The sequence below is a fragment of the Musa acuminata genome, chromosome BXJ1-3 (genome assembly GCF_036884655.1).
Source record: "Musa acuminata AAA Group cultivar baxijiao chromosome BXJ1-3, Cavendish_Baxijiao_AAA, whole genome shotgun sequence".
Classification (NCBI taxonomy): domain Eukaryota; kingdom Viridiplantae; phylum Streptophyta; class Magnoliopsida; order Zingiberales; family Musaceae; genus Musa; species Musa acuminata.
In genome coordinates this window covers 46,010,631-46,036,721 of record NC_088329.1, presented here as the reverse complement: position 1 = coordinate 46,036,721, position 26,091 = coordinate 46,010,631, and the positions used below count along the sequence as shown (strand labels likewise).

Genomic DNA, 26,091 nt, shown 5'->3' with positions numbered 1-26,091 from the left:
CCGAAGCTGATGAGCTATGTCCGACGCAGGCACCATTAATACTTGGGACGGTGACTCCTCTCCGAGGCAGACGATCGAGACAGCACTAGGAAATGCACGTGTGCTGACTCGGCGATGAGGTGATCCACTGTCAGATTTAGATAAATCGTACGTGGTGCAAGCAGTTTGACCGGTGATGAGTTCAGGAAGCAGGTGCTCCTGCACTTGCTTTGCGGTACAAAGATTACGAAAGGAAGCTGGACTAGTAGACGCATGTAGTTCGATCTCCCATGGCTCGACGGTAAAGAGTTTGATTTAAAAAGTCAACGAGACCATGTAGTTCGATCCGTGTCATGGACTATTTTGGCTTCTGTTTCTTAGGAGAGAGAACCAGCCGACGCGTACGTGTAAGTCTCTCGCTGTTCCGTGTACGGTCGAGCTGTCGGCAGACTGCGGCCTATCAAGTGTCGATCTCGTGGGTGCTGGAACGGAACAGGGAACAGCGTTTGGGACAGGAAGCCGGCGTCTTCGGTCTTCCCGTGCCGGAGTTGACCTCGAGCGACTCCAGGTGTGCCACGTGATCGGGGATAAGGTGGTGGTGGTAGTACGTGGCGCATAGTTGGAACCGGGCCCAACTGCTATCACGTATCAAACACGTGCTCCGTGGAAGTCACGTTACGGTGGGGTCCGTCCCCAATCCGACGACGTCAGGTTCCTAGGTTCCCGGCACAGACTGCTATTATTTTTGCCTCCAATAATATGGGGTGTGGGGGGGGTAAAACCAATTTATATTTATATTATTTTTCTGAAAGAAACCATTACAACGAGGAACATTGATTCGACCGATCTACTGCGATCTGAGCCGAGACAGTGATGATGATGATGATGATGTTTTTGAAAACTTCAAGCTTACCTTTGAAAATTGGTTTGATGATGCATCAAATCAAATCACATCACATCACATCACAAGACTTTTGTCCCACGGAGTGATTCACTCGCCCTGCAGATAGATGACGACCGATTGGAATGGGTTTGGATCCCTGAATCGGTGTGTGGAAGGGAAGACTCTCCTTTAACTCCTAACAGATGTACGGTGGACGATTGCATCTTTTCCATTCTATAGGTAAAAAGAAAAAAGAAAAAGATATATATAAAGAGTTCATCTCTGCGGGCGGGCTGCTCATGCAAGCATCCATAAACAAGCGTCAACAAGTCTGAAGCAGATTTAAGAGAAATACGTGGAACATGATTTCGTATGCCTCGTGGCATGCAATATACATGTAGCAAAGTCCAGTTTGGCTTTTGCATCCCGAGTTGATGCGTCTTTCAAATCCGCTTACCGACCTTTGCAAAGAATCTTGAGATGTCGGGTGACTCATTCAAGAACGAATTAATCCATGTCCTGACCCACCCTGATTTGATATGATTAACAAATGGCATTTTTTATTTTATGTATTTTTGAATCTTTTTTATCTTACTTTTAACCGATCCATCTTGTCCACCCCATTCTCCATCCAGCCATCCATCCTAGTTTGTAGGTCACCCATATGAAACCTACTCTTTATTTTCTCGCCTACTCTCTTATTGTGACAGAATCAACACCTACTCTTCCCTACACGCCCTTTTCAAGAACTGGACAACGTCGCATCTTTAGCAGCAGCGTAGAAATTGTGGTGTGGTGGGGGTGGATGGTGTTTGGGGGGTTTATTTATATACGTGCACATAAAATACGTACAAACCTCCGTACTTGTCACCCAGACACCAAACGTCTTATAACGACCATCGTATCACATCGAGGACTAACGCTGAAGAGGAAGGAAGACGAGCAACGGTGGGCACACTATCCAAACCACATTGGAACGACCGTTACTACCGTTTCTTCAAGCGCACACCGCCACCAACGGCTGCATTCCGCATTCCCCGCTGGTGACACAGCACGCGTCCTCGTCTGCAATCCCAACGACGGACGACCGCCCGCCGTGTGCGGATCCTATCCCGCTGTCGCGACCCAACTTCGTAGTCCACGACAACAAGAAACTAATCGCGATTAGATTTTAACCCCATCCGGTAAACAAAACATCGAGGTTGCAGCTCTAACTTTGTCCGGTCGAGTCATCAAGTTAGACGATAAGAAGCGAGATTAATGTATGCGTATGTCATGCCAAATCAAAGAAAATGGTAAAATTAGGTGGGGAATGCACGAACGAACGATCGAGTCAAAGGAAACAATGGGAGATGTGATGTCCATTTTCCGGATACATGATGTTGGTTGGGGAGTTTGAGGTGACCTTCGAATGGATTTTATATGATGAGACGATTAACGTGCTAACCACTCGACAATCGCTTGACGGGGAAACACGTCATATTTCTTCGATCTAATACTATTTCGGATAGGTGGGGGTGGGGGGATACTTGTGAAGGGAAATATCTCTCCGTCAACGAAGACGATGATGATGATACTGCTGCTTCCATCAATAGTTGAAAGGGCTGCTTCAATCCGAGGACTTGGAATTCATTAAATCGGATCAGTGGTGATTCCATGTAGCAGCACGATTTTTGTGATATGATTTGTATGAACATGTCACAGTTATAAATAAAGCTTCGTCTAATCTGAACTCATGCGACTCAAAAAGTGGAGGAGCCACATGATTTGAAGGAGCGCTCACTACACATGATTTGATGTAACCCTCAAAGATGCAACGTAAAAGTGGAGATGGGATTCTCCTAAAGCCTACAAAGATGCGGCCATGTCTAAAGTTTCAAGCTGTTGGCTCTCCTCGGCGGTACTTGATCAAATCAAGAAACATTTTTGACTTTCTACTCTCACCCACCTATAGCAAAGCATTCCATTTGGCTTTCTTCAGTCCGATGATGATGGCATCAGCCTTGTGCCTGCGCAGACAAGTCATCAAAAAGAGTGTAAGAGAACAAGTCATATCTCAGGCAGATAACCCTATCCACAACCCAAAGTCTAGTACGAGTTTGAAGGAAAGAACGTGGAGTGCGACGTCACCTAATCCTGATGGTGGTCCAAATCCATGACTCCCTTGTCACGCCGACAGCCGCCGGGTTTGGATATTATCTTCTGTGCAAGTGCAAGCTGGGAATATTCTTTTCCCTCTCTCCCTTCAATTCTATCGACCAACCACCGATGTGAGATTCCATCACACGTTCCATCGTCACCGGCTGCTGCCATCACGAAATATCGATGCATTCTCGTTTTCCTCTTGTTTCAGTCGTTGTTCAAACAAGAAGAAGAAGAAGAAGAAGAAGAAGAAGAAGAAGACGGTATCCGAGAGCGAACATGAGTCACATGCATGCATGAGTGGATGACAGGGGAGGAGACTAAAAATGATGAACCGGTCAGCTCCACAGTGTCTGCAGCAGCTGATCTGATGCTTCAGCACACGAAGAAGAGTAGCAGGGACTGCTTGCGACTCGCAAGCGGAAATTAAAGGATGTGAGCTGCTGGGCATCAGATGGTCGTTCATGGATACCAAATCCATCGGCCACTCCAAAATCCAAGCTCCGCCCACTCACTGCATTAAACACCGCCAGCATCGTCACGTTCTGTATCGACACAACATTAATTCCTTACTTCTGGCTTTTGCAGTCCCACCAGGTTCTTCCATCGCCCCATCCCACAATAGCCAATAGTCAATATCCAGCTTCTCATCAACACAAGATTGGACCAATTTTTAATCGGAATTTGAATAATAATAATAATAATAATAATAAAAGCTTCTCCTGAGATGAAGAAAAACGTATGAGCAGGTGGATGCCATGGTGAATCGGGTAGAAGACACGGCCCGTGATACAACAAGAGTGGTTCTCATGTGACTTCCCAGGGAAAACAACAAGAGCGGTTCTCATAATAGATGGCATAGCATGTGGTTTACCTCCATCCATCATTCGGCAGATGGACCCCTGACGTCGTTGGCAACCGAGTACAACTCGTGTCGATTAAATCGTGGAGCTGCAAGAGCTACAACGGAGCACTCGTGTCGATTAAATCGTGCTCATTTCTATTTCATCTGGTGCAATCCAACCAAACCAAACAACGAGCAAATCGAGGGAAGAATGCCTGCGCACTCCACTCCCACTCCCTGCCCTGCTGTCTCATGCATCGAGCGAAGCACAATGACACACACGCAATTCATGCGTTGGCGTGATCGTACGTGGAGCCACCCTGCAGTTTTTGTTTACTGGGTAAACTCGGATCGGATGACAAACCATCTATCGATTGGAACCACCGCAGGATGACTGGGCGTCTGTCTGTCTGTCTGTCTTGTCTTTGACGAGAAGCGAGAAATCCACCGCAACATGACGTGGTAGCCGCCCGAGGGCCGAACACTTGGAACAAGGAGCACCCGCCATAGGAGGCGGAGGTCGAGGTCGAGGTCGAGGTCGAGGTCGAGGTCGAGGTCGAGGCCGCCGTGGAAGACGTCAAATCCCACGGGAGATGAAGCCGATACCTTAATCGAAGAAGATAACGTAGTTTAATCCTTAATTAGAGATTTGAACGGCCACAGCACGATTGTGCTCGCTCGCTGTGTCCACACAGGTCTCCCTCATTTTTATTGTTATTGTTACGTTGCCCACCAAACTCGGACGCACCTAATTATCCTTACGTGGGGTCCATCCCCATCACATCACCCGCCAGCATTTCATTAGTAAGCGGCTCGGTCCGATCGATTTCAGGAACCACTCGTCTTCACCTCGATTGAACCCGAACCAAAATGTGCTTCGTTCGCTTGCGTGGACGACGCTGCACGCTCACCGACTCTTTTCTACGTCGACCCGAAAGCTTCCAACTTCCACGCAACGACGGTCCACCGGTCTGGGCCCAACGTAACCATCGATGGGCCCCGGCGGGCTGGTTCGGAGAAGGAGGGGGTGCGTAGCAAAATAGCGTGAGACGCGGAGAGGTGCCCTCAAGAAAAGAACAAAAAGAGGGGGTTTTGGCCGACCCGATTTATAAATAACACCACTCCGGCTCTCCAAATCTCCCCAGCTCATTGTTCTTTCGCTCTGAGGCGGCAGCCACGCTTTCGGCGACGCCCGGTTTGTGTGTGTGTGTGTGTGTGTGAGAGACAGAGAGAGAGAGAGAGAGAGAGAGAGAGAGAGAGAGAAAGAGACGAGGGCAGGGAGTGTGGAGGTGCTCACACCGTTGTCGTGCTCTCCGCTCCTCGTAAGCTGCTTTCGTGCTGGTCCAGAGGAACAGAGAGAGAGAGAGAGAGAGAGAGAGAGAGAGATGAAGTACGTATTGGTGACGGGGGGAGTGGTGAGCGGACTGGGGAAAGGGGTGACGGCCAGCAGCATCGGCGTCGTCCTCAAGGCGTGCGGGCTCCGCGTCACCTCCATAAAAATCGGTGCCTGCCTACCCCTCCATGTTTTACCGTCCAAAGAATGCTTTTTCGCTTGGTGTTGGTGAAGGCAATGGATCTTTTTCTCTCCAACGAGGTGGATTTTTGTGGTGTCAGCCTCATCCCCATGAATCAAAGAGTCCTTCTTGCCCCTCATTTTTCTTCTTAAAGGAGACGCTTCTTTTTGGTCTGATCTTTTCCGTAGGGTCCCTTCCGGGCCTCCCGGGTTTAAGGAGGTTGGATTGTGCAGTAGGTTGTCTTCTTCCGGCATTCATATCCAACAAGGTTAATATATCGAAATTATGACGCAAGAAAGAAGAGATCTTTGCATATTTTCCCCCGCCAGTTTGATGTGTCCTTTGCCGACTCCAGATGCTTCTTGATTCTGGCTGCGGTTATAGTCAAACTCCTTTTTTCTTGCATCGCCCTGCGTCAACTCTGTTGCCCTTTCTGATTCTTGGGAAATCCCCTTGGTGCGATCGGTGGTTTCCGATGAGATTGTGGTACAGGGTGCCCTTCTCTTTTGCGTTTTGTGGCCGACAGCAGCCGATCTTGGGTAATGAAAATGGAGGTTTCGTGCGTTATTATTCTTCTGCAGATACGGGACTTTCAATGCTCATCCCCTTTGAATTCTTCTTTGGCCGTCTTCGGTGACGACGATGTCTGATTGGGTGCTTTTGCTTGACACCAAGTTTTCTTCCGGCCATCATTACTGATTGGATGACCTGGATCTTTCTGATTTACTTTATTGCTTACGATATTCTTATTCTGCGATCGATGTGCAATAAGACCATTTGACGAAAGACTTTTCTCCTTTATGTTGATCAACTTTGACGTGCGCTGGGAAATTGTTGTCTTCACCTCTCTTCGGGGCATGTTTGTTTTGCAAAGAAGAAGAAGAAGAAGAATAGGAAGAAGAAGAAAAGTCTTTCATTTTCTGTCTATGTCGATCGTAATGTTATGCAACTTTGTTTCTGTTATTCTTTAATCGAGATGGTCTAATGCTGTACCCTGTGGACTTACGCAGATCCTTATCTCAACACTGATGCGGGGACTATGTCTCCGTTTGAGCATGGGGAAGTCTTCGTCTTAGACGATGGTGGCGAGGTAAAGAGCACTGTGGATGTCATCGTATGGTCTCTGCAAGTCTGAAAACCGATGCCTTTCTCATTGACCTGCACAGATTTACACTCACATTTTACTTTGCTTAAAAATGTTTAGGAGATCTTTGTTCTTCGGTTTTGTTCCATTTCTTCTGATGGCCTCCCCTCTTTTACAGGTGGACTTGGATCTCGGAAACTATGAACGGTTCCTCGATATCAAATTAACTCGTGACAACAATATCACGACTGGAAAAATCTATCAGGTGCTCAATTAGGCTTTAGATGTTTAATGGTCGTAAGATTTGTGACGACCTGAGGCTGTTGAGCTATTATCTACTATGGAAGGAGATAATTCTTTTAGGTCAATTTTCATTTTTCTTTCTCATGTTAATCTTGTCCCATCTCCTCCTTGTTCATGTGATAGACTAACTTTCTTCTCTCTTGATGTCATGTCCGTGATAGTCCGTCATCGACAAGGAGAGGAGGGGAGACTATCTGGGGAAAACAGTCCAGGTGTGTTTCTCTCTGATCCAGAACCAATTGTGTGTCGTAATTTTCACATTTACTTACCGGTGCCAGAATGCCTCCTCTTTTTCTTTTGAAGGTCGTGCCACATATCACAGATGCCATACAAGAGTGGATCGAACGTGTAGCGATGATACCTGTGGACGGTAAAGAAGGACCAGCTGATGTTTGTGTTATAGAATTGGGTGGAACTATAGGTAAATTTGCTACAGAGTTCTGTTCTTGATAAAACAAAGTGGAATAATATATTGGTCGAACAATCTCACCTTACTCCGAGTGAGAATTATAATTCACATGATAATCATTCTTGTCCGAGTGCTTGTTGCAGGAGCCACATTCCTTTTCATAGTATTGACCGTGGCATTCTTGATGCAGGGGATATTGAGTCAATGCCATTCATAGAAGCTTTGGGTCAATTCTCTTACCGTGTAGGTGAGAAAAGTGTGAAGGCACCTGTTCAAATATTGTTCTTTCCAACAGCTTATTTTCCTATCCCCCTTTATAAATGAGGTTTGTTGTCATGTTTTTGGACAGGGCCCGGTAACTTCTGTCTGGTTCATGTTAGTCTCGTACCAGTTCTTAAAGCAGTTGGGGAGCCGGTAATGACAATTAACCAGCTACACATAATGAGACTTTGACTGAAGCCTTTCACAGCTGAAATTTGATTCTATCCTATTTTTGATGGATGTTTTTTTTTTCCCCTTATGTTCCTGTAGAAAACTAAACCGACCCAACATAGTGTTAGGGGACTACGAGGACTTGGGCTGACACCAAATATTCTAGCCTGCCGCAGTGATAAGGTTCCTATTAACCTCTCATCTCCTGGCTCAATCCTAATTTTTCAGCCTAGTATTTGTTCTTCCTACATCTGTGTTGATCTTTGAGAATTACATTTTGATGCTTTTGACAGCCGTTGGATATAAATATTAAAGAAAAACTCTCACTGTTTTGCCATGTTCCGGTAATTTCTTTACTGTTACTCCTCGTCCATTGTACCTGCTGCAAAGTCAGTGTGTAGATTTTGATACTCACAATCGATAGCTTTTTTTCACAGGTTGCCAATATCATTAATCTCCATGACGTCACAAACATTTGGCACATTCCTTTATTGTTGAAGGTAGAGTATATTTTGTTGACACTATTGTGGATTTTATCCATCGCCAAGGTTATTTCAGCATCCATATTAACATACTTCTTCACCTATAGGAGCAAAAGGCACATGAAGCTCTTCTGAAACTATTAAACCTTCAAGGGTCTGTCCGATGAATGGCTTATTTATTTAATTACTTTGATACTTCAGCCATTGATTCTGACATTAATATATACAGATGTGCTGAGGAACCCATGCTGGAAGAATGGATGGGTAGAGCTAAACTCTATGATATGTTGCACAAGACTGTGAGTTCTTTTTTTTTCTTTGCTATTGTTTTATGGTTCACTGGAAACATCTGAAATCTTACCATTTGAATAAATTTTCAGGTCAGAATTGCTATGGTAGGAAAATATACTGGTCTTTCTGATTCTTACCTCTCTGTTTTGAAGGTGAGTACGTTCATCACTCATCAGTCTAATGTTGTCCGTTTCTTGTACGTTGCTTATTTACTGGACGGATCTGTATTTGTCATTTTATCTTTTCTTAGATGTACTTGTTTTTTATTTGTTCTCCACCACAGGAGGACCACGATACTTACACTAGAAACTCATGTGATTTATTCCTTGTGCTTACTGTAATGGCCATTTCGACAAACAAATCAAGTAGTTTTTTATTTGTCACAGGCCATTGTTCGTATGTGAAGCTGTTTGTTTAAATGCTTTAGGGCAATAAAAAAAAATTATAATCACCAGATGTTGATGCTATTTACTTAAAATGTTAAGGACAATGTGAAACTTCTAAAACCATGACCTTATTCATGAGTAGTTCATGTTTCTAGTTTAGCATCTCTCGATCAAGGTTGAACATTTTGAAGTCATCTAAACCCTGAGTGATCTTTAACTAGCTTCTTAACATGAAACAAGTGGAGGATTGATAGGGAGAAAAACACTTGCAAAAGGAATTAGCATTATGAGTGAAACTTGTGGCAACAAGACTGGTTATCTGAACAATCAAATTTGCTATATTGAAGTTTGGCAATTAGTAAGGAAGATTTGGAAATCTCAAGAAAAATTATTTCCTGCCATTTGGCTTCTCTTGAGTTCACCTCTGTGGGTGCCTCACTCCCCTTTGCCTCTTTTTCACTAAAAAAATCGCTACGGTCTCTTGGCATGTTTATCATCAATTTTATTTTGATTGTTTTTTTTTTTTTTGCTGACATAATTATTACTGCCTGTAGATTTGGGTCAGTTGGGTCATGATAATAATTCAATTTCCACATGATGCACTTCTTTTTGTGTACAACTCCACAGTAAATCATTTTCATTACAACAGGGGATTGTGTTCTTTTATTTAATTCTTCTGATCCACTAAAATGGGATTTTTTTTTTCCGAAGTACCTCTCTTGGATGACTTATATCATTTGTGCAAGTGCAGAATGCCCAAGTCTTATACATCTTAAAATGCAAAAGGTCATCATGGACCTGACAGATTCCCTGATCTGTCATCTTCTCTTGGTTAGTTGGATGCTCGTGACTTCAGGATGGGGAACAAAATAGAGTTAGAAGTTGCTATTTGTTCTTTTTGAACTAGTTAGGTCGTCAATAACTTAGTGTTGGTTTATAGAATCTGGCGAGCATATGGCCAAAGGTTTGTTCAGAGATCCTACGCAGTTATCTTAGTTATCTCCCATGCCCATGATGAGCAATATGGCTGGATAACTGCAAATATAGCTCCCCCTTGTTTTGTGTTTTTGTTGAACGGTCACTTCATAAGATTGTCAAACTGGTGCTAGTTGTGGCTTGGGCTTTGTTATGGTTTCTTTGGTGATAGAAACTCTAATGCACTCGAGTGTTTCCTTTGTTATTCTTGGTGATCATTCGATGCTCGTTTGTCTTTGATGAAAGAATAGATCAATCTATTATCCTATGAGCATTCCTTCCGCAAACTGATTGTTTTGTTAAACTATTGCAGGCTCTTTTGCATGCTTCTGTTGCTTGCCGAAGAAAACTTGTCGTGGACTGGGTCCCATCATCTGATCTTGAAGAAACTGCTGCGAAAGAGGTCTGTCCATTTTACAGTTTAAGCAGTTATGTTGGTCTTTTTTATTATTCTTGTTGGACTGGTCTGTCCATTTTACAGTTTAAGCAGAGTTGTGCTTCTGCTTTTTATTATTCATGTTGGATTCTTTGTTGCAAAGAGTTGAATATTTTACGTTTATACAGGCACCCGAAGCTTACAACGCAGCATGGAGGCTTTTGAGTGTGAGCTTCTTGCAAAATTAAAGAAGATGTTTAGCTGTGTACCATACTAGTTTTATCTAACATGAGGCAATCAATGCTCGCCATGTTCTTCTATCTCAGGGTGCAGATGGGATACTAGTCCCAGGAGGCTTTGGGGACAGAGGGGTGCAGGGAAAAATCCTTGCTGCTAAATATGCCCGCGAAAACAAAATTCCGTATCTTGGCATTTGTCTTGGCATGCAGATCGCCGTCATCGAATTCGCTCGCTCCGTTATGAACTTGAGGGAGGCAAATAGCATGGAGTTTGATCCCGATACAACTGCTCCCGTTGTCATTTTTATGCCGGAGGTAATTCGTAAGGTTTTTTTTGTTTTTTTATTTTTATTTTTGCATCTTTGGTCATCATTGTCAATTATAAAACCCTTCCTCCACCTCTCATATATTTTCTGTGTGATCGGATTGACCTTCAGGGTTCCAAGACACACATGGGAGGTACCATGAGACTTGGATCGAGGAGGACCTTTTTCACGGTTGCTGATTGCAAATCTGCAAAGCTGTAAGTAGAGAAATGTTATCCGCGATGCTTGAATGATATGTTCTATCTAACTTGCTCAACGAAAGAAAGAAAGACTTAAAAAGAGAGTTCAACCACCTGGTTTCTTCAGGTATGGCAAAGTCAGCTTCGTGGACGAACGGCATCGACATAGATATGAGGTTCTGATGATAGGAGAAGTAGTAAAATATTTATATTCCAGCATCGATGAGATTGGGTTCCCACTTATCATTTTTTATATTTTATTGCAGGTAAATCCTGATATGGTCCAAGAATTTGAAAAGGCTGGTCTTGCTTTCGTCGGTAAAGACGAGACAGGAAAACGGATGGAGGTGGGCTTTCTTTCTGTCTTTTCTTTTTTTTTTCTTCTTTTTTTTCCTGAATTTTTTGTTTCTTGACGACGATGATGACGATGATGCAGATCATCGAGCTGCCTTCTCATCCATACTATGTTGGCGTGCAATTTCATCCGGAATTCAAGTCTAGACCTGGAAAGCCCTCTGCTGTTTTCTTAGGTAAAATAATAATAGTGCCTCAACTCTGCCCATCCATCATCTATAGTTCCAACTCTGCCTCAAATAATAGTGGCTTTCTTATCGAATCAATAGTTTCTGCAGGAGCAACTTTAAGCCCTTCCCCTTCCCCTTCCCTTCTTCATATATCCTGTTTCATCCTCGCTCGTTATAAAATGCTTTTACAGGACTGATAGCCGCATCATGCCGGCAGCTGGATGCATGGCTACAAGCTTCCAACGGGCAGATCAGCCCGCCGGCGCTGCATGCTCACAGCAATGGCTACCCGAGCCCCAGAACATACCGAAACGGCGGGGGGAGCCTGAAGAAGCCCGCCGTCAAGAGCCTGGTTAACGGAGGAAGCTTCCATTCGAATGGCAATGGGCTGCATGTCCACCAGCACAGCAGCACGTAGGCACCCTCCTCTTCCTGGTTTTGTTTTTCTCTTCTTCCATCCGAGGATTCCTCCTCATGTACAGTACAGTCGATCGAATGGATCTGTATCGTTCCAAAGGAAGAGCGTGGTGTGCATGGATGATGCTGGTTCCACTGTTTTTCACAAGGAAACCAGCATCGTGTTCGTGCAGCCAGCCAAGAGTTTTTATTTTAGGTTTGAATGATGTTGATTTGTTTTGGTTTGTGAGGGGGGCTGTGGTGCTTTAACATCTGTACCTCATTCCAGCAGGAAAAGGCCTCGGAAGAATACTGTCGTATTGCGTTATAAGTAAAGATCCAATGTTTGGATGAGAGTTGAATCGCGGTTTGTGTTGGCAGTCTTAAAAACATTTCCTTTTTTCTATCGATCTGTGGATGTCGAATGCGGAGCACTAAGCTTCCGTGCAACATATCATCGCAGGGGAGACAGAAGCCCCTGATGGCACGGAACGCCCACGTCCTCGGGAGACTTCGACTACCGCTGCAGCGTAGAAAACCAAGGATTAATTTACAGCACTAACAAAACGCTTAACTCGTACGCCTATCCATCCATCCGCACATCTCTCCCTCTCTCTCTCTGGATTAACATGAGCCCTTCAACCGGTGCCGGTGACGCCGAGGTCCGGCTTGTGCTCCTCCTTGCCGGCACCGAACACGGGGCCGCCCCCACCGGCGGCGTCCTCCACCTTGTCCTGCTGCTTCTCGATCTTGATCATGCCCTCGTCCTCCTTCGACCGCGGGTCCAGCCGCGTCTTGTTCTTCTCCGCCGGCACCGACTCGTACGTCGTCGGCGTCAGCGATTCCTTGGGCTGCGCTCCTTGCGCACCGGACATGCCGCCCAGCTTCTTCAGCAGCGGTGGGCTCGAGTCTGAGTCTTCTTCTTCTTCTTCCTGGATTTATAGCACCGCCGCTGGGTACGGCGGGGTGTTGGGTTTGGGTGCTACGTGCAGGTGAGCGGCGGTGCCGAAGCCAGGCGTGCGGACGCGCTGGTGACACGCGGTAAGGGCGAATGACTCGGTGGTGCCACGTCTCGTCTGGGTCACATGCATTGTTGCGTCTCCGACCGCCCGTGTTGGGCGGAGGGTCGATATGGAAAATTAGGGTGGGAATGGTATCATCGGCAAATGGACCCAAACTAAAATTGTGGGCGCATAACCAGGAAGAGAGGAGATGGCATCGGACGAAGATGGAGGATGGCAAGTCAGTCAAGTCGCGGCTCGAAAGACTTGGATGGGAATTGCGTGCGTAAGTCCCGTCCAAATCCAACCCCACTCCCCCAATGGCTTGTGAGATAAGCATGCAGTCGTTTGGCTTGTCAGCAGTTGGATCAGCGATCGATTAACTCGAAAGAGTGGCATCAATTAACTCTTTTCACAAACAAATACATACATACATATATACATGATGATAACAGCATAGGAAATAAAGTCAGTAGATCGTCAATAGAACTAGTAGGCACATCCCTTCACCAACAAATATATACATATATACATACATGCATACGCGATGACAACACGAAAAATAGAGTCAATAGATTGTCAATAGAGTAAGTAGGCGCATCTCTTCACCAACAAATACTAATGGTAGTATCTGGACACCAACAAATACTAATGGTAGTATCCTAGAAACAGAGTAGAGTTATGGGCTTAGCTATTTGTGGTTCTTATTTTAATTCCTGGATTGGTGATTCATCCTTTATCCAGTGATCCTCCTCCTCCTCGTCCATCTTTATAAAACTCGAATTCGTTTACAACTCGGCTTAAATTTAAGTAGCAATCGACCCTATATGAATAAGTATGAAATCTAAGGCTTTGTAGGTATATCCAATTTACATATTCTATTATTGCTCATAGGTATTACGAGTTTTATTTATTTATTTATTATATATATTATTTCGTTATTTTTATGAAATTATATTATTATAATTTAAGTTTAAGATGAGTTATTTATTGTTTTTCTTATATCCCTTCAGACGGACGACGAATGTTGAAGTTGAGCTACCTAATCGTTCATTTGTTTTTATTTGGAACCCATATCGACAGTGTTCAAATATTCCTTATAAATCATCAAGTTAATAAATCTCATGTAAAGTATTAGTTTCAATCCTCGGATATCTACTACTTATCTACGCAATACATGATTTTGTATACTTATGGCTCATATATATATACTTTTTTATAATACATAAAAATAATAACTTATGATCAATGACAAGATGAGGAGATATATTCACTATAATTTTCATCCTGCAAAGTTACTGATCCCTCGTATTGTATTGTGGTGATATTGATAGAATTTTCATCCTACAAAGATTTTGACATGTGAATTCTCATTAATGTCTCGAATAAAATGTTTAATAATGAGATAAAATCATTTATCATCTCATAGGTTTCCTTTTTTTTTTTTTGTGCTCGATAGAACCCTATACAACCTCCTCGACCAAAGCATCTTTTAATATTCTATACATTTATTTCTCATTAACAAAGACATCTATAGTGGTCAATGTGACCTCCTTAAAGTGTCCTACTTAATTTCTTCGTCGATAAAAAAAAACATCTTTCAACAATTGATATGCTTAAGAGGTAGGTATTTGTGGTGACCGATGTCAAAAGCAAAGCATATAGAAAATATTTTTTAAAATTTAAAAAATATTTTCTTAAATCATAAAAAAAAACTAGGATGGCCCATATTATTATAAATAAAAGAATCTTTTCTCTCTTCTTCATTCATTTGGATGACCTTAAAAATTAAACTTAGGTCAAGATAGAGTCGAAAAGCTTTATGTTATTTTGATTCTATTAGTCCGTTCCTCTTGAAAATTGAAGAGACTCTTTGCTTGAATCATTGTTGGATATTTTTTTAGTATCCTAGTATAAATTATTTTTTTAAACAAAAATTATGTTATTTTTTAAAGATTTTTTTAGATTGAAAATTGAAAAAAATTAGAATTTTTTTTTAGTATCGTAGTATAAATTATTTTTTAAAACAAAAATTGTTTCGATGGTGATAATTACTGAAACTATTAAACATAATATCCGCCGTGGATTATTTAATTATCCTATATATGGAAAACAAAACAAAAACCGTAACCGTCGCTGAGGTAAGCGATGACGGCAACCGCAATCCCGTAACGGTATATCTGTTGACCGAAAAGCCCGATCCAGAGTGGGCTCTCGTCGTTCGGGTGGGCCCCTCATTCCGAGCGGCTGTCGCGTGCCACATAGACGCAACTGCGATGACGCGTCGCGATAAAAGGCGTCCACGCTGTGACGCCGGACCCCACACTTTTGACACACGCAGGTCTCTCAGAAACAACAAGAAATGATACGAGATAAGAAAGGAGCTACAAACTCGGCGGGTAGATTGGGGGTGGGGCCCTCGTGAACATCGAACCCTCGCCTGCCTATAAATAAAGCCTCTCAGGCCCTCCGCAAAGCCAGCGGGCGGCCCACGCGGCGAGTGCGAGGAAGCAATAGAGAACGAGATCGAGATCGAGTTCGTTTGGGAGGCGGAGCCTCGTCCCTTCTCTCTGTTTCCGTTATTCGCTCATTCACCCATCTTTCGGTAGATCCATAGACGGGGAGGGGAGTTGCTTGTGAATGCAGCCATCTTTATTCACTCGTGAATGCCGGGAGAGGAGGCGTCGTTCTGAGGTGTGTTGGTGGAAGGAGATCGGCCGACTACCGTATCGAGGTCGAGTAAAAGAAAGAAATGTCAAGGATCCTTAGGGTTCGTTCTAGAGATGCATGCGATGTCGACCGACCTCGAAACTATTTTTTGGCTTTTGTTGTTTTTGGGGTTTGTTTATGTGCTGAATCCAAAGATTCCTCGGAAGTTCTCTTGTTTTTTTTAATTATTATTCCTTTTGTAGATTCTGTTCTTGTATTCCTGCTTCTAGATCCATCTGGTGATTCTTTTTTTGGTATCATCGAGCGTCATTCTTGGGTTTCCTCATGTTTTGCAGGAGAAATCCGCTCCCGGAACAGTGCTCTTGAACGATCCCTTCGGCGTCTCTTTCTTCTATCATAACTCGATCTAGTATAAATCCGTCATCCTTTTGGCCCGATTCGGTTGAACCTTTCTGAGACCTCTCAAAGACTCAGCCTTTAAACCTCGAGAAAGAAATCGCATTTTTCCCGTCGATTTCTTTGCAAGCCAAAGCTCCTCATCTATGGCGGCAGTCCCGGGGTCCGCCTTTAACCTACGAAGCCTACCGGTGTCTCTCCCTTCCGTCGTCAACCATAAGCCTAGTGTCTGCCGCGGCGGTAGAGCTGTGCGATGCTCTGCCTTCAGACGAGCTCAGACGATGCATTTGGAGAGCCATTTTCTCGGGGCGAAGCTTCGAGCATGTGAACGTGTTCAGCTGTGGCGGACGGATGGCCCCGGACGTTCTCCGAAGCTGAGGGTCGTCTCTCCATCAATGTCCCTGTCTAGGGTGCCGGAGAAGCCCCTCGGTCTCTATGATACATCCTTCGATAAAGATTCTTGTGGTGTTGGTTTTATTGCCGAGCTCTCCGGCGACTATAGCCGGAAAACTGTACGTCTCTGTTCACATCTGTCGGGTGTATTCTTGATCATCAGAGTTGGTTTATGGCCTGTCATGGTTGGCAAATCCGCAGGTCGCTGATGCTTTGGAGATGCTGCTAAGAATGAGCCATCGCGGGGCATGTGGCTGTGAGACTAACACAGGTGATGGAGCTGGCATTCTTGTAGCGCTCCCTCATGAGTTCTTCAAGGAGGCACGTACCTTGTCTTTTCCAGGGTCTTTATTCCATGTCAAAAATGTCATGTTTGAACTTAAATGTGTGTTTGTATACATTTTTGTTTGTTTCTTTAATTTTTTTTTTGTATGCCCTGTAGATCGGTCAATGAAAATTTTGAGCATCTGGCAAGTTTCCAATTCTTCTTATTGCTGGATATAATCCTTATTCATCATGATGCTTTTGTTTATTTTTTGTTCTGTGTGTTTTAGGTGACCAAGGATGTGGGGATTCAACTGCCACCACCCGGTCAATATGCAGTTGGCATGTTTTTCTTGCCAACAGATGACGGTCGCAGGAAGGAAAGCAAAGTTGTTTTTGCTAAGGTAGATGCTAATGATGATTAACCTTAAAGAACTGGTACCACCTATGCGGTGATCCTGTTCTGCTTTCTCTGAAAAAGAATGATTTTCTTTTAAGCTTTTTGGCTCCTTTAATTTTTGGCAAAAATGTGCTGGTGTATTGCTAAGGTTGGTGTTGGTGTTAGAGGTATTAGTGAGCTCATGACTTCATTCTGGAGGGTCTAGGTTGCTATTGTGGTTGATTATTCATGATGCTCTTTTTTTCCTTGGCATTTCTTTGTACTATTCAACTGCAAGCTTCAGCTACTTTTTATGTTCCTTCATAATTTAACTAGTTCTTGGTCAAACTATTATTGATATTCTTATATATTCCTGACTTTGTATTCTGGAAGTTAATTGTGTCCCATAACAGTGACATAATAAGGATCAATGTAAGATTTTATTTATAATTCTTCTTCAAACTCCATGATTCTGTTGTTTATTTGCGTTTTTTTACCTTTCTAAGATCTTCTTAGATAATCTGTTTTATTGCATTATTAGGGAAATTTGAGAATTTAAAATTCTTGTGCCATAACTATCAGGTTTGGTTGACTAAAGAAATACAACTGCATGTCTAAATCCTATTCTGTTTTTGACTGGCTCTGCCAGGCTGTCCTGAGAAGTATGACTTTTTTGGTAGTGTGAATTATCAATCACTCTAATTATAACCAAGTTAAAGAGCAATCATCTATCACTATTGCCTACACATACTAAATATCACACTGTATTACTTGTCACTTCTCCTGTCCAATTATTTCTTGCTTCTGTCTGTTCCTCAAACTTGAAACTACTAAAAGGCATCCTACTTCTTTATCTTGTTAGCCCTGCTTCTGCCAACATTCTATGTTTCTTCTGCCATTTTTCCCTCTTTGTGTAAATTGTTGTATATCTCTAGTTTAGTTGCCTTACTCAAATGGGATGATTTTAGAGAGCAAAATTGAGATAGGGAGATACCTTAAAGAAAAGTGGAGTAATGAGATTACCCTTGCATGATGTAAGTGAGAGGTACTGTTGCAGATAAGGGAATAAACCTTAAGTTCCTTCTTATGGCTTGTTTGGACAATCAAAATATGGTAGTCACCAATATCGGATCTTATAGGTTGTGTCAGATTTAAACTGATAAAGGAAAAATAAATCATCTTTTTTCTTTTGCTGAATCAATGGCCAACAAGGTTAGAATCCATGGTCGTTGATTAGAACTTCTAAATCCATGAAGCAAATCCATGGTAAATCAACATTTACATGTGTTATGATTGAGACAAAAAAGAGTAGAAAGTCAATTTTAAGAAAATTCTTTTTTTCAATATATATAAAAAAAGTCAGCTACAGCCTCCTGTGATATTTGAGTGCAGGCCCTTCTTATTATATAACAGCATTTTTTTAGGTGATTCAAATAAATATAAAAGCAAACATATATGTGCTATTGTGGGATTGGCCAATAAGCTGTGACACATTTCCTATTTGCTTGGAGAAATCAAAGCTTACGATGCTTATCAGTCAGGTTTTTTCTCATTTCTGAAACCTACCTTAGTTTTTCTTCTCTTGAAGAAGCTATGCTTTATTATTTTTAACAATGAAAATTTTGTTTTCACACCATAAAATTAGTAGTGGTAAAAGCTTTCCTTGGATGCTGACCTTAGTTTGCTTTGTCTTTGGATGTCATGCCAGGTATTCACTTATAGGTTTCATTTTTTACCTTTTTATTATTTCTGAATGAATTTTTCTTTAGTCTGTGTCACCTAAAATTTATGGCCTAAAAACAGTCAGATTGATAATTGAGTGGGCATGCAGGTAGCAGAATCTTTGGGACATGTGGTTCTTGGCTGGCGCAGTGTACCGACAGATAATAGAGATCTGGGTGTGTCTGCACTACAGACAGAGCCTATCATCGAACAAGTTTTCCTTGCTCCAAGTTCACGGTCGAGTGCTGATTTTGAGCAACAGGTTCAGTAACTTGTCATGATTATGTCTTTTCTAGTGCAGGCTTGTAAGATAATGACTGATTTTCATAACTTATTTTATCATTTGATTTAACTCTTGTTTCTGAATGTATCTAGATGTACATATTGCGGCGGGTTTCAATGGTAGCCATTCGAGATGCTCTGAATCTGCAGTATGGTGGAGCTAAGGACTTCTATATATGTTCACTCTCTTCCAGGTTAGTTTTTGTATTTCTTGTCATCTATTTTCTTGAGTGAAAGCATTGGATTGCTTTTCCAAATGATGGGATATTATTGTTGGAAGTTATAGCCAACTAAGAAATTAAAAAAAAGAGCTTTACGTTCGACGTTAATTGTATTTCTTTTTACCTTTGGTGGATAGATTTCTGGATCTTCTGAAATCAGCATCACTGACTTATCTGACTTTGGCAGGACTGTTGTTTATAAAGGTCAACTGAAACCTGTTCAATTGAAGGACTACTATTATGCAGATCTTGGAGATGAAAGGTTTACAAGTTACATGGCCCTGGTAAATATAATCCTATCTGACCTTCTTCTTTATGTGCAAACACTGATCAATGAAGCCCTCAAGGAGACTCTGGTAGTGGGACTCTTAAGGTTAAATGCAGTTATGAGGCATTAAAATTTATATTATCTCATACTCTGCTGTATTCGGTGCTACTTTAATTTGAGTACTGAATAATTTGGGTGGGTTGGTGAGATTTCATAGTTGATAACTTAGTAAACCATGTTGCAGAATCATGATGCAGTGCTTCCCATGGTCAGTGGGAGGAGAGTTCCAATTTGAAGGTGAAAATAATGGTATTTGCCTAAAGTAGCTTAGGTTTCTGTGTTATTTTGTATTGGAAGTTAAAAATAACACAATTTATGGTGCTTTAAGTGCATTGATACAAGATATATGAGATTTCGATTGGACCCCAGAGTACAAGTTTAAAAGGTTCAATCTAGATCCCTGAGATATAATGTCCATATGCAGGTACACTCACGATTTTCCACAAATACCTTCCCTAGTTGGGATCGTGCACAACCGATGCGTGTTCTGGGTCACAATGGAGAAATCAACACATTGCGAGGAAATGTAAATTGGTACGTTTTTGAAGGCAGCGTCGGTTATGGTGTTGGATGTCATTTATATCTAAACTGAAAAGCATGTTTAGATTGACATCTTATGTTTTTTTTTTTTTCGCTTTACAGGATGAAGGCACGGGAAGGTCTTTTAAAGTGCAGGGAACTAGACTTATCAAGGAATGATATGGAGAAACTTCTACCCATTGTTGACGCTAGCTCATCAGATTCTGGTAGGATCTAGCTTGTTACTTCTTTTGTTACTTTCTAGTGTACTTTTGCTTGTTAAATATATGTTGTATTTCGTTTCTTTCTGAACATGTAGGTATCGAGTGTGCAGTTGCTTATATCATATATATATGATGGCTTGATCTAAAATGATTTGCATGTGATTAGGGGCATTTGATGGTGTTCTTGAACTTTTGGTCCGTGCTGGTAGAAGTCTACCCGAAGCTGTTATGATGATGATACCTGAGGCATGGCAAAATGAAAACAACATGGACCCCGATAAAAAGGCTCTGTATGAATATTTCTCTGCCCTCATGGAGCCCTGGGATGGACCTGCTCTTATATCTTGTGAGATTCTGTACAGGTGCATACTAAATAGAACTCCATCTAACATAGTAACTCTTACGACGTGTTCTGATTTTATCTTACAGTTACGGATGGTCACTATCTCGGAGCAACACTGGATCGTAATGGTCTGAGACCTGGTCGCTTTTACATCACACATAGTGGACGTGTTATCATGGCCAGTGAAGTAGGTGTCGTAGACATTAGTCCTGCAGATGTGTCGAGAAAAGGAAGGCTCAACCCTGGAATGATGCTTTTAGTGGATTTTGAAAATCATACCGTTGTTGATGATGAGAAATTGAAGAAGCAGTACTCACAAGCCAGACCATACAGGGAATGGCTTAAGAGACAAAAGATTTCTCTTGAAGAAATTGTCAATTCCTATCCTAAAAGTGATAGGATCCCTCCAAGCATATTTGGGACTGCACCAGTAAGTCTATGTATTGTTATTTGAAGGAATTGTATTTCATGTTTTGTTTGCATATATGAGATTGTTTATTGTTCTTAGGCTCAAAATCATGATGAGAACATGGAGAATATGGGAATTTGTGGTCTTTTGGCCCCGCTTAAAGCCTTTGGGTAACTTAAAACTTAGCAAAGTTACCTTTTAGTTCATTCTACTTGCATAAAGATGTATGTCCTGAAATTGATTACTTGCAGCTACACTACTGAAGCTTTGGATATGCTGTTGTTGCCCATGGCAAAAGATGCCACTGAAGCTCTAGGTTCTATGGGAAATGATGCTCCCTTGGCTGTGATGTCGAACAGAGAAAAACTTTCCTTTGAGTACTTTAAGCAGATGTTTGCTCAAGTTACAAACCCTCCAATTGATCCAATTCGAGAGAAAATAGTTACATCTATGGAGTGCATGATTGGTCCAGAAGGCGATCTTACTGAAACCACTGAAGAGCAGTGTCATCGCCTCTCATTGGAAGGGCCTCTTTTATCCATTGATGAAATGCAAGCTATAAAAAAGATGAACTATAGAGGTTGGCGCAGCAAGGTGCTTGACATCACATATCCCAAAAAGCATGGTCGAAAGGGTTTAGAGGAAACCCTGGACAGGATTTGCTTGGAAGCTTGTGATGCAATTCATGGGGGCTATACAACTCTTGTACTGTCTGACAGAGGTGAGAGGTTGAGAAATTTAGTGTATTCATCATCTTTGACTGTGTAAGCGCACGATAACAATCATGTCCCTATATTGTACTTTTTTGTGTTTTGTTCATCTCTAGTCATGTTACTTTCAGCAATCACCTCTTTTCATTCTCCTTTTTTATAACCAGATTGTTCTTGCACACTTGTCTTATTGATCGATTTCAGTTTACATGCTGTCATTATCTCTCTGATTTCCTTACTCTTTCATTGGATATTGTGATCCTTATTTCTTCCTTGTATCAATTACATGCTGCCGGATGTTTCTGATATTTCATATTATGAATTGTAATGTTAAAAAGAGGGTCACTCCATGTCTTTGATATAGGTTTTTCATCCGACCGTGTTGCGGTAAGTTCCCTCTTGGCAGTTGGTGCTGTTCATCAACATCTAGTCTCAACACTAGAGAGGACACGCATTGGATTGTTAGTGGAATCTGCAGAGCCACGTGAAGTGCATCATTTTTGTACTCTTGTTGGATTTGGTGCAGATGCTATCTGCCCATATTTGGCCATAGAGACAATTTGGCGATTGAAGATTGATGGAAAAATCTCTCCTAGAGCGGATGGCAAGTTTCATTCCCGAGAGGATCTTGTCAAGAGGTACTTCAAAGCAAGCAACTATGGAATGATGAAAGTTCTCGCCAAAATGGGAATATCCACTCTTGCATCTTACAAGGGAGCACAGATTTTTGAAGCTCTAGGTCTTTCTTCTGAGGTGATCCAGAAATGCTTCAAAGGAACACCAAGTAGAGTTGAAGGTGCAACATTTGAAATGCTTGCTGGGGATGCCCTTCGTCTTCATGAATTGGCATTTCCAACCAGAGTTTTGCCACTGGGAAGCGCAGAAGCATTGGCATTGCCTAATCCTGGGGATTACCACTGGAGAAAGGGAGGTGAAGTGCACCTTAATGACCCCCTTGCAATTGCTAAGTTACAGGAGGCGGCCAGAGCTAATAGTGTTGCAGCATACAAAGAATATTCTAGGTGTATACAGGAGCTGAACAAGACATGCAATTTGCGTGGTATGCTTAAGTTTAAAGATGTTTGTGCAAAGATTGCCTTGGATGAAGTGGAACCTGCTAGCGAGATTGTTAAGCGATTCTGCACTGGAGCTATGAGTTATGGTTCAATATCATTGGAAACGCACACTACTCTAGCTATCGCAATGAATAAGATTGGAGGAAAATCTAATACTGGTATGATTCTATTCAGAGAGGCGATAGAATCTTTTGAGAAACTGATTTTTTCATAATTAGTAGCATCACCTGTTCACACCTAGGCCATCTGGAAGGATTGTAGCTTCTTTCGTTCCAAGACTGCATAAATTGTTTTCATCTGATTAAGAGAACTGCTTTGTTATATGCGGTTGGCTCCTTAGTTTAGTGCTTCCTGCTAATTTATCATTGATCCTTTATATTCAGTGGAAGCAGCCTTTCAGAACTTATAAACTGATGTTTTCTGTTCTAAAGTGTTCAACTATTGAAGCAGTCATATATTTAATGAGTAATTCAGAAATTTCTGCTACTTTGCTTCAAAGTATTAAGCAATTCAAGGCCCCTTGCTGTTCTTTCGTGTGTCAGTAACTTTCAGTTATACCATACCTATATTAGGATGTTTTAAAAAATGAGAACATTGGTCTACATGTTCAGTCCGTCTAATGCTTTAATTTATTTATACATTAAAAAAAATAGATCAAAATTTTTACAAGGAAAATGCAAGATTATAGGTTGCAAACTTGGTGCCTCTTGATTGTTTTTTTGTTTGACAATATTTGGCTGAGGGAGAGAGAAATTGTCGTTTATCTGGTCATTCTAACTTATTTCTGGTCCCTTCTTTTTTGAAGGAGAGGGAGGTGAGCAACCTTCTCGAATGAAGCCTTATTCAGATGGTTCCATGAATCTAGAGAGGAGTGCGATTAAACAAGTGGCAAGTGGCAGGTTTGGAGTGACAAGCTACTACCTAACCAATGCTGACGAACTCCAGATAAAGATGGCTCAGGTAATTACCACATGCTCAACAATCCTTGTCCAATAAATCTTCTTTATATGAAATTTGAACAATGGGGACTCTTCTACCTTTGCGCCTCCTCTTTCCTCCTATTGGAACATAAGTTCCTCTTGTTTTTGTATCTATGTTCATGGACAGATGATGCCGAGTCTACAAAGCATTAATGTGTCTTTGTATAACTGATGAATACCTTAGCAATTTGGTGAGGTCATTTTTTTCTGGAATTTATGCTGCTTGTCTTGTGCTTTTGTTCAACAGACTTCTGCTGTTGTGCAGGGTGCCAAGCCTGGTGAAGGAGGAGAACTTCCAGGTCATAAAGTTATTGGCGATATTGCGGTCACGAGAAATTCCATTGCTGGTGTGGGCCTCATTAGTCCTCCTCCTCACCATGATATATATTCAATTGAGGACCTTGCACAACTTATTCATGACCTTAAGGTATTTGATCATGATAAATTAACACTCCTCTTAAATTGGTTTCCTATGTTGGTGATTAATAAAAATATTTTGTTGTATAAAGATTGATAATGTAGTAATTTTCCTGCTTCAGTTACATTTTATGGTCTTTGTAATTCCTTTCTATGAGAACTTGTTGCCAGTAAGACAGCATGAGGAGCTTTGCAAATTGCATTTTGGTTTGCTCGTATGACAGTCTTTGCATTCATGTAACATATCAATCAAATCCCTAAATTCTTTTTTCTTTTTGTAGAACTCAAATCCAGGTGCTCGAATCAGTGTTAAACTAGTGTCTGAGGCTGGCGTTGGAGTAATTGCTAGTGGAGCTGTGAAAGGGCATGCGGACCATGTTTTGATTTCTGGCCATGATGGAGGCACCGGAGCTTCTCGTTGGACTGGAATTAAAAATGCAGGGCTTCCTTGGGAGCTGGGGTTGGCAGAGACACATCAGACTCTAGTTGCAAATGACCTCCGTGGCCGAACAGTCCTGCAAACTGATGGCCAGTTGAAAACAGGCAGAGATGTTGCAATTGCTGCTTTACTTGGTGCAGAGGAGTTTGGTTTCAGCACTGCACCTCTGATAACTCTTGGTTGCATTATGATGCGAAAATGCCACCAGAATACTTGCCCAGTTGGCATTGCCACTCAAGATCCTGTACTTCGAAAAAAATTTGCTGGGGAACCTCAGCATGTCATAAACTTCTTTTTTATGCTGGCAGAGGAAGTCCGTGAGATCATGTCACAGCTGGGCTTCCGAACAATTAATGAAATGGTTGGTCGTGTTGACATGCTTGAGATTGATAAAGAGTTGATTAAGGGCAATGAAAAATTGGGAAATATCAATCTGTCATTGCTGCTTAGACCTGCAGCTGATATTCGACCTGCAGCTGCTCAATACTGCATTCAGAAACAGGATCATGGACTGGAGATGGCAATAGATCAGGAGCTTATCTCTCTATCAAAAGTTGCACTTGAAAAAGGCCTTCCTGTCTATATTGAAAAACCAATCTGTAATGTAAATCGTGCTGTTGGTACCATGCTTAGCCATGAAGTCACTAAACATTATCAATTGAATGGGTTGCCTTCAGATACCATACATATTAAGCTGGTTGGAAGCGCTGGTCAAAGCCTAGGGGCCTTTCTATGCCCTGGAATCACCCTTGAGCTTGAAGGTGACAGCAATGACTATGTTGGGAAAGGATTATCCGGTGGCAAGATCATAGTATATCCTCCAAGAGAAAGCCAATTTGATCCAAAAGAAAATATTGTCATAGGAAATGTTGCATTATATGGAGCCACAAGCGGGGAGGCATATTTTAGTGGAATGGCAGCAGAAAGGTTCTGTGTCCGTAACTCAGGTGCTAGAACAGTTGTTGAAGGCGTTGGAGATCACGGGTGTGAGTATATGACTGGTGGTATTGTTGTTATTCTTGGAAAAACTGGGAGAAACTTTGCTGCAGGTATGAGCGGTGGAATCGCTTATGTTTCTGATGTCGATGGGATGTTTCACACAAGATGTAATCTTGAATTGGTCGATCTTGAAAAGGTTGAGGATGAGGAAGATATAACAACATTGAGAATGATGATACAGCAACATCAGCGTCATACGAGCAGTGTGTTAGCAAGAGAAGTCCTTTGCAACTTTGGCGCTTTGTTACCCAAGTTTGTGAAAGTATTTCCGAGAGACTACAAGAGAGTTCTTCAGAAATTTAAGATAGAGCAAGTTGCCAAAGAGGCCAAGGAACAAGAAGAAAAAGAAATGATGGAGAAGGATGCGTTTGAAGAACTCAAGAAATTGGCAACAGTGTCTTTGAATGGGAAGGTAAAATACTTCATGACAGTGATAGGAATTGTTTCTGGTTTTCAAAATTTTTCCTTATAAAGATAGTCAAAAATCTCTGCAGTAATATTATCTCAACCCATATTTTCTATAATTGTATCTTTCATCCTGCTTTCTTGATCATG

The 26,091-nt window shown here is 41.9% G+C and overlaps 3 protein-coding genes across 6 annotated transcripts in view; 2 read left to right on the top strand and 1 right to left on the bottom strand.

The window, feature by feature from the left end:
• Positions 1-5,016: 5,016 nt before the first annotated feature.
• LOC135635525 (uncharacterized) lies at positions 5,017-12,126 on the top strand. Of its 3 annotated transcripts, none has more exons than XM_065146649.1 (21): positions 5,017-5,351; positions 6,373-6,452; positions 6,625-6,711; positions 6,911-6,961; positions 7,053-7,170; positions 7,349-7,405; positions 7,508-7,572; positions 7,690-7,773; positions 7,884-7,934; positions 8,028-8,090; positions 8,180-8,226; positions 8,302-8,371; positions 8,453-8,515; positions 10,038-10,127; positions 10,289-10,327; positions 10,427-10,654; positions 10,777-10,862; positions 10,972-11,020; positions 11,111-11,191; positions 11,281-11,374; positions 11,560-12,036. In XM_065146649.1, the coding sequence occupies exons 1-21, from the start codon at positions 5,234-5,236 to the stop codon at positions 11,784-11,786; spliced, it is 1,848 nt and encodes a 615-aa protein (XP_065002721.1). In that variant the 5' UTR covers positions 5,017-5,233; the 3' UTR covers positions 11,787-12,036. The 3 variants fall into 3 exon arrangements, with proteins under 3 accessions (XP_065002721.1, XP_065002713.1, XP_065002726.1); XM_065146641.1 differs by lacking the exon at positions 5,017-5,351 and adding an exon at positions 5,359-5,901 and having other exon boundaries at positions 11,560-12,126; XM_065146654.1 differs by lacking the exons at positions 5,017-5,351; positions 6,373-6,452 and having other exon boundaries at positions 6,669-6,809; positions 11,560-12,126.
• Positions 12,127-12,309: 183 nt separating this feature from the next.
• Positions 12,310-12,754, bottom strand: LOC103979688 (uncharacterized). The gene has a single exon (XM_009395863.3). It carries the CDS (start codon positions 12,637-12,639, stop codon positions 12,403-12,405), a length of 237 nt encoding a protein of 78 aa, XP_009394138.2. The 5' UTR covers positions 12,640-12,754; the 3' UTR covers positions 12,310-12,402.
• Positions 12,755-15,258: 2,504 nt separating this feature from the next.
• LOC135635485 (glutamate synthase [NADH], amyloplastic-like) overlaps positions 15,259-26,091 on the top strand; it is a 17,042-nt gene continuing 6,209 nt past the window's right edge. The window contains exons 1-17 of one of the 2 annotated variants that reach the window (XM_065146585.1): positions 15,259-15,499; positions 15,771-16,343; positions 16,426-16,545; positions 16,779-16,892; positions 18,699-18,851; positions 18,965-19,065; positions 19,280-19,376; positions 19,845-19,954; positions 20,063-20,166; positions 20,330-20,509; positions 20,593-20,936; positions 21,015-21,085; positions 21,167-21,636; positions 21,990-22,859; positions 23,507-23,661; positions 23,947-24,108; positions 24,380-25,948. In XM_065146585.1, the coding sequence (XP_065002657.1) occupies positions 15,978-16,343; positions 16,426-16,545; positions 16,779-16,892; positions 18,699-18,851; positions 18,965-19,065; positions 19,280-19,376; positions 19,845-19,954; positions 20,063-20,166; positions 20,330-20,509; positions 20,593-20,936; positions 21,015-21,085; positions 21,167-21,636; positions 21,990-22,859; positions 23,507-23,661; positions 23,947-24,108; positions 24,380-25,948 (4,986 nt within the window). In that variant the 5' untranslated portion in view covers positions 15,259-15,499; positions 15,771-15,977. Of the gene's footprint in view, positions 15,500-15,770; positions 16,344-16,425; positions 16,546-16,778; positions 16,893-18,698; positions 18,852-18,964; positions 19,066-19,279; positions 19,377-19,653; positions 19,670-19,844; positions 19,955-20,062; positions 20,167-20,329; positions 20,510-20,592; positions 20,937-21,014; positions 21,086-21,166; positions 21,637-21,989; positions 22,860-23,506; positions 23,662-23,946; positions 24,109-24,379; positions 25,949-26,091 lie in introns of those variants that run through there. The other variant, XM_065146592.1, reaches the window with a different exon arrangement.